The following is a 12,791-nucleotide window of genomic DNA, read 5'->3' as shown; positions in this document are numbered from 1 at the left end:
TATTATGATAGGAACACCACTTTGTCAGCTGTTCACCGGGGCCGAAAAGTTTTACCGCACATTTTTCTTTACCCCAATTGCCAGAAAGAATAATGCGTTCAAGGTTTTAGGAGTTTTTATGTAGTGAAGAATAGCTTTCTGAAAAAAAGATGCAGTCTACATTCAAAAACATAATTCCATGTCCGTCACATATTTATGGCTATAGCGCATAAATAAATGACAGACTCCATATAAAACGCTGATGTACGTCTCTGTGAGACTGCAGCCATCAGTCAAACCGACCTATCAGTCGACCTATAATCCTAGTATTTCAAGTGTTCAAGCTCTGATTCTAAGTGACCTAATAGGTTACAGGTGTTTTCACAGGTGCATTCTGGGTGCAGGTGATTGACAATCGAGTGTGGTATTTCAATGGAAGTGTTGAGAGAACATGTTTGGAGATAACCTTGTATGGTTTTTTTTTAAATTTTAGACTTGTGTAAAGCCAAAAATGTTCGCATGGTTCAGCATACCTGCTCGATAGATATGATGCATGAGTTAATGCTTTCCATAAATGTGTCACAGGTACCGTTTTTTGTGTCATGACAATTACAAAAAAAAAAAGAAATGTAAATGAACCACTGAACACACAGCAAAGCAAGACGGGGGAAACATTGTTAGTGAATATTACACCACAATTTTTGCTGACATTGTTGATTGGACTGTAGGGTTGGGATTATTTTTGACAAGGGTCTAATGTAATCACTTTGTTAATGCAGTTTTCCCGAGTTTCAGCATATGCAACATTTTGGTGCAGGCCAGCAAATATCTGGCCTCTTTGTAGCTGTGTTTTTTAAGCATCTTCTTAAATAAGTCGCTCTCCAATCCAACCTTTTTTTTTTTGCTTCCAACAGAATTTAACCCGATTGTGCCTGAAGTTGTGGCCTGGAGTGGTTTGTATTTGAAAAATATAAGGAGAAATTGTGGAACTCCAGCTTGACCTTTCACTTCTCTTTTTGCCCCTCACACAAACAGACTTCCTCCTTCTACTGTCTCAACACGAGGTTTGACCTTCAAGATGAATAGCAGTCGTCTAGTGTACGAATCAAACAGGATCCCCGGCAGGGGGGCGGGGAAGGGTGAACAGAAAGCTACATTAAACGCCTCCTTGATCACAGTCGGGCCCCGGAACGCTCGGCGACGGGAGGAAAAAAAAAGTAGAGGAGAAAAGAAGAGAAGAACGGGAGAGTCTTGACGGCTGGGGCTCGTGTCCCTTTACTTTGATAACGGACGCCGCGGTCGTGAGTGACGGAGAAGAAATTAACATGTCACTTACAATCTGTACTCCGATCCATCTTCCTCTCCAAAGCGCCGCACGTGTGTGTGTGTGTGTGCCGCCTCTGCGCAAGCGGCTTTTTTTAAATTGCCAAGTGCAGTCACTCGAAACACCAACTTTATCGCCGTGGCCCGACACGTCTGTGCTCAGTGGCACATCAGATGAGGATTTTCTTTGAATAATTTCCGGAGTGTGTGTGTGTGTGTGTGTGTGTGTGTGAGTCTGACATGCTTGGGGACTTCGGAGACAGAGAGACTGGCCTGAAAATAGGAAGTAATACCTGTCACAGTCTCCTTGTCCTTCTCTCCAATTAAGAAAGCTAAAAACGGAGACTCCAAGTCGCGTGCGGGCGGGGGATGGGTGGTCCAGCACATGTGGCGGTGCATCATGGGAAATCAAGTCCTACATTTTGGCTGGAACGCCACGCGATTATAATTCCATCACTTCCTGAACATCAGAGACTAAACATTTCTGACGAATGATCCGACGCTGCCCATGAACACAGTTTCAATAATTTACCCGGCTGATATTAAAACATTTAGACTGGCCTTAGCATATTAATAGGGCCTGTGGAATGTAATATTCATGTCCGTCTTCACATGGACCTCTCAATTAAAATGAAATGTGCTTGGCGGTGCGCTCGATGCTCCCAGAGTGAATGGAGGGATGAAGAGAGAGCAAACAGGAAGACATTGAGGTTTCCCTCAAAAAACGACCACCTTAGATAGATAGATATAACGGAGTCGTATTCAGCACAGAGAAGGATTCATGAGGATGGAAAGAACAGGTGGATGCCGTTCAAGTCAATTTAAAAGGACCAGTGTGCAGGATTTAGGGGGCTCTACTGCACCGCCATGTTTCTACAGTAGCCCAAAACGGACAAACCAAATACTGACTCAGAGAAAGACTTATGTTATAATGTGAGGAGGAAACTAAGTCCTACACAGTAGTCCTGCAAAGGTCCGTATTGTACTTTTGCATATCTTACTAACTAGTCATATTCTCTTGACGTTATTCACAACCATTTTCCAAAGCATATCCAGCATTTACATTGATTTCTTGTCTTCCAGACAGCCATTTCATATCAGCTTCCTGTGAAAATCTACTCGATCAACTTGAAGAGATTCACTGCATTATGTTGTTTTCCAAAGAAAAATGTCTTGATGTCATTCAAATAATGCTAATATTACTCTTCATTCCCTGTGTGTGAAAGGTGGATGTTTGGATTCACAACCTTGACTGCAGAAATTGTGATCTGCATCGGATTATTTGAACTACAACCATGAACTTTCCCTTACCTCGACCGATAGCTTTTCCTACTCAATCAGATTGATGTTTCGTGCCTAAACATAAAGGTACCATGTGCAGGTGTTGATCACTTCTCATACAGAAAGCAATTTGAGGGAGGATGTCATTCCCCTTGTTAAAAAAAATTGACCAGAGTGCATCCCGTGTTCACCTGCCGCCACCCTCTCTCCATCTTCTAATAGCAGGGAGAGTGCAGAGGCAGAATATGTTAGTCTAGTCTGGCTGACTCATGGATACTTTATCTGACTGAGGTTTGTGCGCCAATTAGAATCTACGGCCTCCCACCATGACTCGGAAACATCAGTAGCCCGAGGCCCCGATCACACCGGGACGCATCGCAACAGGTGCGGCCGCTTCAAAAACGCCCGTTGGCAAAGAGTGTCGGGCAAAACAGCTGATGAGCCGGTGGAGCTATCAAACGTAAATAACAGGGGAAAAAAGTATTCAATGCGGACATGGAGCTCTTGCTGTTACTCTGCTGTTGGAGGAGGAAGGGAAATATTATGTTCATCGTTATTAAAAACTGCTAATATTACCCTTTCGTCTGCCTCTGTCCGTTCCTATCACATAAACTGTCATTAAAACAGGAAGTCAGTGGTAAATTGTAAAGCCCGCCTCTTGCTCCATTTGGCTGTCTGCCTGGGCCAACTATGACATTGACGGGCAGTGCGACTCCGTGCCTGCAGCTGAAACGTTGAGAATATTTAAACGTTTAGGTGTCTACGCCAGTTGCAAAATGGTTGTATGCGCACGTGTTTCTAGCGGCTTGTCTCGGTGTGATCGGGGCCAAACTGTGCTGTCCGTGGTTCTGAAGCAGCAGTCGGGTTTGAAATTGCGATTCTATCTCTGAATCCTGCCCTTCCGTGGGTGACAGAGGACCCTCACATCGGAACAGGAAGATACCGATAACAGCTGAAAAAAAAACAAAAAGCGAACGACTTTATACTGCCATGCATTAGCTGCAACAAGTTTCAGACTCCTGGAGTTGATTTTCATAATGCACTTAAATGAATTGAACCAGCGGTTGCCAGGGAAGTTAGACAATGTGAGAGCTGATTTGGCAACAATGTTAAGGATACACCGTATTTTAGTTAATGGGACAAAGCATTCATGATTCTTCAAATGCTCGCACACGTGATCTGTGGTTGATCAATGTTGCTTTTGAGTTCCTGTCAACTTCTGAAAAATACACTTTCAAATTAAAAAAACAAACAAAAAAAACAAAAAAAACAAAAAAAAAAACTTTCCTTTTAATCATTTTCGAAGCTGTTTATCCAATTTAGTGTAAAAAGAAAAAGTTCTTCAGTACACCTAAAACACCGATGATCCAGTCTATCATTTTGTCAGCAGAGGATTATAAAGCACCGCGGCTTCTTTAATTTTACTGACAATCCTTCTGTAAGACAAGGCGTCAGTCTTTTGTCAAACGGTTTGTATCTCGTTTTGCAGCGTGTCTTTCTGCGGCGTCCGCCTGTGCCGGGAAATAAACGTCTGCGTGCCGACCCGTGGGCGTCTCCATCGCGGTTGCTAAAAAAGAGATTATCTCTCGCAGAGGAATTGACCGTAGCTTCTCTCGCTCTCCGCCAGAGAGACCCGCTCCCATGTTTGCCGAGCTAACTGAATGTAATTCCACGGATAATATCCCTGCTTCAGAATTGTGATGTTTTTATCAGGTGAGGGATTAGCAAGTGGTACAAGTGATTTGTGTTAACGTAGCGGAGGGGGAAGCGTGGAGCATATGAAAAGAATCTGCTAATGTGATGGGCTGGCATTTGTTATGGGCTCTTTCTTTTTTTAAAAAGGAGACAATAGATGTCTGTGTGTATATCTTCAGTAGACAAACAACAGTGTTCAAAAGCGTTACTTTCATGACACACACACATATACTGGCTATATTCTTAAATGCTTTTTCAAGACTTAACAAAAACAGGGCAATGCACAGCTCCTTGCTTAACTTTTTGAGCTTGCATGTATCACCGGGTGTGTATTAGTGTGTGTCTCAGGAATGGAGGCCCGCTCGTATGACTGGAGTCAGTCCATGAATCATTAAAGGCCTCTGCCGAGAACTGCCGAGCACCCATGCCTGCCTCTCTCCCTCTCGTTCATCTCTCCCCCTCTTCCCTGTCCGTCTCCTTTTGACACATTACTCCTCTCTCCCTCTTCGCTTCACTCCTAGTTAGTTGGGGGGGGGGGGGGGCAACCAGCTGCCAGGAGAGCAGCTTGGTCTCTGAGAGGGAATATTTAAAAAGCAAGTGAACAGTGAAGGTATTCTGAGGCCCAGCAGGGAAAAGAGAGGCAGAGTTTGGAGACAAGGTAAAGCACAGGGGTATCAAACTATAGTGCTTTTTGAATATCTGCCAAACTGTGTCCAAGGCATAAAATGCTGGCACTGATTTTTCTTTTATCACATATTTCCTCAGTCATAGCAGCATTAATTAATTTTCTGGCCTCCTATGTAGGGATGGGTATTGTTAGGCTTTTATCGATACTAGATACTTAAAAGTTCCAAAATCTTTAAAATACATTCTCAGCTAAACAATTAGCTAAGTGATTAGCTTTCATTTATTAACCTATTCTTATGATCAAACTCCGTATTACATCGTTACCTGCAGTGGACGAGGATGGACAGCTGCTCAATAAACAGAAGAAAACTGCACATTGATGTTCTGCTTGTTGGCTACATGTTGTGATGAACTGCTGCCGTTTCCTCCTTTACTTGTGAGGCTTTTATTTATGACAACGAGAGTTCTCAGCATCTACCGGAGTAAAATGTAGCCACACTTTGGGTCTTTTTCTGCTCTCTGCCATGATGTGTGTCTCACACTGTACTGAGCCGGAGTGTGTGTCAGAGTAAAGCACAAAGTCAAAGAGAGAGGAGGTTTGAGACAAGGAGATCCCACCTCGGAACTTCTAAAGTACCGATAGCAGATCCGTTATAAAAGTATTGAGTTGAGCAGCTTTAAGGTTCAAATTCTGCTTCTTTTTTGACGTTTGATTTTGTATATTCATACAATGACACACATGTTAACTAACAACTTTTGTTTATGTATCAAAACCTGATCTGAATGAGCCAAACTGTCATACTGGGTAACATGAACACACACATAGTTCATTTTGACTCAATCCCTTTCACACCAACCTTCTGTCCCACAAATACACACACAAAAAAAAAAAAAAAAAAAAAAAAAAAAAAAAAAAAAAAAAAAAAAAACAAAAAAAACAAATGTAGATTAATCCACCACTAAAAATAGTCCCTCCAGTTTGAGTAACATTTGTTTAAAACTACTGTGACCAGCTGTCACCAGAGAAAAAACATCAAAGTAATTGTGACCTTATTTCAAAGATTATATCATTAGTAGGAACTAACAGTTTGAACACATATTGGTTTTGGTCTTTTTATGAGATTTATTGATGATAAACTGAATAAAGCAGCCTATTCAGGGTTTTAAAATAAAACGCTGTTAAAGTTGTATGAAATAAAAGTAAAACTATGGTATCATTACTGCAGCTCAGGTCTGATATATTGGCACCAATACCAAAACTTTTCAGATTCAGACATACAAGAAAGAAGAAAGAAAAATACAGCAAACACACACAAAAGAGATGGCGGAGGAGGAGGTGAGGAAGGGCCGTGGTTGTGGGGTAAGAAATTAAAATAGATTACTGTAACAAGGTCCATCCTAATGTGTAACACAGACCCCGTGCTAATCACTACATGCACTGACACAGTGAAAACACCCAACCATGATCAGACTCTGCTAGATTTAATTAACTACTCATGACTTAACGACCCTAATAACAGCTTGGGAGGCAGGTTGGGGGAGTGGAGCTTGGCGGTCCTCTTACACACACACATTTGTGGAGCGATTTTTCTTCTGTGTTTGATATGCAGCAGATACATGAAATAGCTTATTGATAAATGCAGTCACCTATTTATCTAAGTGCTTTCCCACAACCTTATTTCCAAACTTTCATTGCCTGACATCTATCTCCTTCAACTGACAATGTGGATGTTTCTGAATCAAAAATATATTTCATATGAGCCTTGTATAACACTTGCAAGGCACAATGCCACGTGGTTAACATTGTGTAAGCATTGATTAGGTTAGAGCAACAAAGCTACTTGGTTAAAAATATAATGGTTTCTGTAAAAATAGGATAAGAACGTACAACGTAATGTGAAGATGTAACGTAACAGCTTAACGTAATAACATAATGCTGTAACGTAATATAGCAACGTAATGTAAGAACGTAGCCTAACAACGCAACCTGACAAAGCAACCTAACATAATAAAGTAACTAAAAGTAACACAATGTAATGTAACAACCATAACTCAAGAATTATAATAACAGCCCTTAACAAACTCTTAAATAACACTATGTAACAAGTGTAACACCTAATAGCATAAAGTCAACATTTACTTTAGGTTCCAAACAAACAGCACCCTCCTTGGTGAAAAATCCAACTCAATCACCACCTCTTCCACCTATCCTTGGTGGAGTTTCTCGTTCGTGATACTCGCTATGATTACCACGTTACTTTCTATGACAGCAGCTTGATATACTACGTCACTTGCAGACAGAAGCCAGGTTTCCCTCACTGCTTCCTGTGCTTCCCCTGCCACATCAGTGGCTGATATAAGGTACGATGGGGCGACTGTGGCACCGAATTAGAGAGGTTCGATCCCCGGCTCTTCCGGTCCGAATTTCGAAGTGTCCTCTGGCAAGACCCTGAAGCCCAAATTGCTCCCTATGTGAATGAGCATTAGTTTAGATCCTGATCAGCAGTGTGTGCGAATGTATAACAGAGTTTTGAGTCGTTGGAGGAATTGAAGGGTGCTATTCAAATCTAAGTCCATTTAACAAATTTGGGGCTTTCGTTGGCTCCACAAACACTTTATATCTTCTTTGAATGCCATATCTAAAAGCATAACAACTCCAACTGAGTAATTACAGCTACAAGATCCAAACACACTTTTAAAAGTATGAAGTAGCTAATTAGAGTTCCAAAAGGTTCCTCCAACAGTCTGTGGCTAGACTTACTGACAGCCACAAGTGTTCAGGAATTAAATTGTGAGTTATTGACATGAACTGAACAATATTAAAGTCTAGCCTTGAATGACAAGACCTGCCACAAAAGAATGGCAGCATAAGAGCCATTGTTCCCTAAAAAAAACACACCTCTGATCTGATGACGACACAAGTCAGAAAACAGGGTCAGGATCAGAAGGCTGGTGGGTTTACCGGGAGTCAGGCAAGGCGGGTAGAACAGGGGCAGGCAGGATCGGTAACAGGAGATCAGTCCGTGAGAGTGTGCTGGAGAGTCTGACATAGAACCGAAGAACAATCTGGCAAATGTGTCTGGGATGCAGGAGTCTATAAAGGGGCTTGATTACTGATCAGAGGCAGGTGAGTGAACAGGTGAAGGGAGTTTAGACTAATGAGGAGGGAGTGACTGACAATAAGAGTGAGGAGGGTGTGGAGCTGAACTGTGACAGACAGTTAGAACTCAATAAACACGGCGGCGGCTAGTGGACACAAACAGGCAAAATGGGCACTCACATAGCCTGAGGTGGTACATGGACAGCATGTGAGAGTTTGACTCGGTCGGCCCACTCAGCACAGCGGGGCACTGAGAGGGACGCAGAGAGGGAACAAGTTGTTTTACATGTTGCAGGGAGACAGTTCTTCAATTTCATAATTTTTTTTGCGACTGAAAACCAGTGCAGACAAACACCATTCGATTACCCCGTTCGCACACAGACTTTGATGTTTAATCGCGGGGCAGCACAGGCGTGCGAGTCGGCCTGCCATAGAAGGCTGATCCTCACAGCAGGAATACAGAGAGAGACAGAGACTTAGACACTGAATGACAGCAGGGAAGAGAGACAGACAGTACAGGAGGATGCGAAAGACGCATTCCATAATTAATACAGAAAATAAGACGAGAGGGAGAGAATAAGCGGGAAAGCTATGGGTGACAGCACGATGAGGGAGTTAAAGAAAGAAGGAGAGGAATTGGGGAGTAAAGGGAGGAGGGACTGAAACAGTGCGGGAGGGGCGGATGGGGTGAGGAAGGAGGGGAGGAAGACAGTGCTGGAAGGCAGAGTATATCTGACTCTGACAATAAGGAGGATTAGAGATGTGACGGAGACTCGCCTGCAGCGCCATTATCACTGTGTGTGTGTGTGTGAGTGTCTGTGTGTGTGTTGCCCCAACACCATTCACTCCATCCATCCCCAACTTTGGGTTGCAAAGTTTTGTGCAACCCAATACTTTGCTTGGGTTGCACAAAATGTTCTCTATATTGTTTATTGGACAAATTGGTGGGACAAACCCTCAATTAATCAATACCCCAATCTCACAAATATTAAACATCTGCAATTCCATGACAACTAGGCAAACTCCATCTGCTGAAGAATAACATGTGATGTGATTGAAAACGTTACAGATACTTAACAGACCTTGTGTTGAGAGCCGGTTCTTACAGAGAAATGAGTAAAGTTACCATGACCTGTTAACTGCGTGTGACGTGGTGGTGGCACGGAAACAATGCGGAAAGTCCACCAGGATGTTTTGTCATGTTTGGCACACACAAATTCCCAGGTTCAAATGAATCGTTTTTATTTGATGAATCAGTGTAGTGAGGAGGTTGGTGTGTGTGGGTAAAACATGGGACTTTCATCCAGGAGACTGGTGTTAGTGTCCTGTGTAAAGCCAAAAGTCAAAGAGGAGTTATTTTAAATTACATAGATTATACATAGTTTAGGGGATTCACAGATTGCTTTCGATTTTAAGGACACTATTCAATTACATTTTTTTTCCAGCACTGTCACGAACATTTTCAAATTCTTGCATGTTACCATGACGAATACCGTTTTCTTTTTATGTGCCCACACCAAGGCCATATGGTCCAATTTTAATTATTGAATCATTGTTAATTAAAAAAGAAGATCCACCAGATGGCAGGAGGATACTTTAAAACAACAGTTTGACTTTCTCAGATTTCACAATGTACACCTGAATGCACCACGACGTCCCTGTTGGCGCCCAGATGCTATAACGTACAAAACGCTCGATCAATTTTAAGTGGAGTTAGTGAGCGCTGTTTTCTTTGCAGGGGGGTTGCCTCCACTGGTTGCAGTCTCTAAATCTTCTGCAGCCTTAAAACTGTAGTTTTTCTGTCAATGACGCATACGTAAGCTGAAATAAGTCAGTTATGGTACGAGACAATAACTGCGATCCCTGCTTGAAAGTCCTGTGTTTGACCTATACTTCCATCCACACTGACCTCCCTAAACCCACTTTGTCACTCTTTATACTATGTCATCTGTCTTTTCTCCAGTCATATTTACTGCAGCCACTAGGGCAATGTATCCTCATCGGTTTGTCTGATATCCTTCAAAAAGTTACTCTTCATTAGTCCTACAAAAGCCAGCAACACGTGTCAATTTACACTTGTTAAATGCATACAGACTTTTCAAAATAAACTTCTGCCTTCACAGGAATCTCAGTTAGGTTTAGGCAACAAACCGAGGAAACCTTAGGAAAATATCCTTGTTTGGGTTAAAATAACCACAAAAGTGCCGTTACTGAAGTACGAAGTTAAGTGACAAAAACATCAACGTTGACTTCTCGTTTCACATGCGAACGAACAGCGGTCTCTTGGAAAGATCACTGTTTGCTGAACCCATGCACCTCCACTCCCGCCCGCCCTGTGTGCGCTTTAACGGCCATTATACTGCCTCGATCTTGATTACGTGGACAACATATGAAAACATTTCACGGGATAGCTACGAATTACAGTGCATTATTTTCTGTAGGTAATGCTACAAACAATGGATGAGACCACATTGCATAATTTAACGCAAACAGTCGCTGATCAAACGGCCGTATTTGACGAGTTGGGAGTGAGAACGTCCCTTAACTAAAGTAGATCACAGTTGAAGCAAGAAGTGGGTCTGCAAACTGTGTTGGATGTTGAAGAGAGACGGTTTGGGGGTCATGATTTTAATCTTTACCTTATTTGTCTTTTCCAAATAAATTTGACTAACCTGGAGGTCTGACTGCTGGTTTCTTCTTAGATCTATTTCCTGTGAGTACAACATTATCATGACCAATACGAACAATAATGCCAAAACAGTCAAAAGTCAAAATCCCGCCAATGCAGTCTGAATGCTCCACCCACCAAGCTTCTTTTAAACAGTCCCAGCATGCGCTACATTGCAACTGTGTGACTTAACGAGTCAGAGGTAAGATGAGGCTGGAAACACAGGAGAGACAGAGGATGTAGAAACTACCGTTGGCCGGATTTGAGGTGCACTACTCCTTTAATCTGCCCTTCCCCTGGCCTTGGCTCCACCTGTGTGACGCCGACTGTGTCTTCAACCCCATACCTCTCTGCTGAGAGGCAGATTGGGGACATGTTGGCCCACAGCACGATTCATGTAACTCATGGCAGGTCCCAGGACACACACATGCATGCACGCACGCACACACACACACACACACACGCACACACACACTCACACACTCTGTTTTTCTCTGTGTGTGTGAGCTCTCTGTAATGGTGTAATTGTATAAGCAGTGAGTGCAGTGGGGGTCTCAGCAGAAAGTAGCGGAAGGATTGGACAAGATTTCTAGAGCTCTGATCTACACACAGTGTTACACTAGACACAGTCTTTTCTCTGTTGATACACTAGATACTCTAGCAAACACACACACACTCACACACACACACACACATACTCAGAAACTCAGTCAAGGGCCCAGTTGGGTTCAGTTTGCCTGCGTGTGTCCAAGCATCCTGTGAATCCTGGACAAGGACACTGTGGCATCACAGAGTCCATCTGTGGGACAGAGAGTGGGGACATCTGTCCATTTGATACTCTCTCTCTCTCTCTCTCACTCACACTAACACGTATACACACACACACACACAGAGTGAGTGAACTTCATCAAAGAAACAGTGTGAGGACACAGAGAAACGTGTTTCCCTGGTCTGTGAGTGTGTGTGAGGTCTAGAGTGTGTGCTCTGCACTAGCCTGTCTGCTCACAGCTGTACTCCGCTTTCACACTCATCAGCACCCGTACACACACACACACACACACACACACTACTGATGATGTAGAAATACGTGAAATGTGTGTTGCATGCTCACTGTTTCTTTGATGAAGCTCACTCAAATGGACGCATATGTGTGTGTATGTTTGTGTGTGTGTGCTGTAGTACTGTACTAGCACTGGCACACAGGCAGATGTCTATATCTCATAAAACAAACACTTTTAAGGGGCCAATTATTTCCATTATCAATTTATCTGATGATTATTTTATGATAAATTGATAAGGAGTTTAGTCTATAACTTTGAGGGAGGACACGTGAGGCAAAGACTGTGTCAGATGGAATAGAGGCAGGTGCATGCTGGGGTTCTAAAAAACAACAGGAAGTTCTCTTCTTTTCGTTTCACTGAAGCGTGATGGTTATATGAGTTTCCCATTTCTTTACACAGTCCTTTGCATTTTTATTGAACACTGCAAGGTCTTTTGTGTTGCAAGGGTTGGGTAGTAGAGGGCAGATATTTGGGGATCATGGTAGAATCGTTCACGTTCGCGATCCCTGTCAGGTTTATATAAACCTGCAAATTCTACCAAAGACACTGAAGCCGAGTGAAAGACAATGATGTCCAGAAGCTCAACAAACGACAGCAGCCCTCCAGTCCGGAGCAGGAAGAGAGGCCAATGCCCACCTCCAAGGCCAGCACTGACCATCATATCTCTCAATGTTGAAGGACTGTCTACAACTAAAGAACAGGAAGTTAGCTGTTGTAGTTTGGCAGCTGATTTGGGCGCTTAACAACACGGGCAGCAGTGAACGGCAGCAGCAGAGGTCGTGACACACAGCTCATGGATGCTGCACATGGATGGATGCACTGCAAACAAAAACTGGTAATAGTTTTTATGGTCCCAGTTTGCCAAAATATTAACAAATATAGTCCCAAAAAAACTAGGTTTAGGCATAGACTCAGTGGCGGCTGGTGGAAAATTTTCTAGGTAGGGCCATCCTATCAATTTCAGCAAACATCCCAGTATGATTTAATGAAAAAAAATAGTATCAAACACGCACTACTACTTTGCAGTTAAATATTTAATATTTATTCCAACACGAAA

At 42.8% G+C, this 12,791-nt stretch overlaps 1 protein-coding gene across 1 annotated transcript in view; it reads right to left on the bottom strand.

Moving 5' to 3' along the window:
• LOC116401276 (metallophosphoesterase domain-containing protein 1-like) overlaps nucleotides 1–12,791 on the bottom strand; it is a 41,106-nt gene that overhangs the window by 15,736 nt on the left and 12,579 nt on the right. The window contains exon 2 of the mRNA XM_031879600.1: nucleotides 8,186–8,255. Coding sequence (XP_031735460.1) covers nucleotides 8,186–8,187 — 2 coding nt within the window. The 5' untranslated portion in view covers nucleotides 8,188–8,255. The remainder of the gene's footprint in view (nucleotides 1–8,185; nucleotides 8,256–12,791) is intronic.

Source organism: Anarrhichthys ocellatus, unplaced genomic scaffold (genome assembly GCF_004355925.1).
Source record: "Anarrhichthys ocellatus isolate YVR2014 unplaced genomic scaffold, GSC_Weel_1.0 scaffold313, whole genome shotgun sequence".
NCBI classification, from domain to species: Eukaryota; Metazoa; Chordata; class Actinopteri; order Perciformes; family Anarhichadidae; genus Anarrhichthys; species Anarrhichthys ocellatus.
The sequence above is the reverse complement of the archived record's forward strand: the minus strand, read 5'-3'. Positions and strand labels throughout refer to the sequence as shown.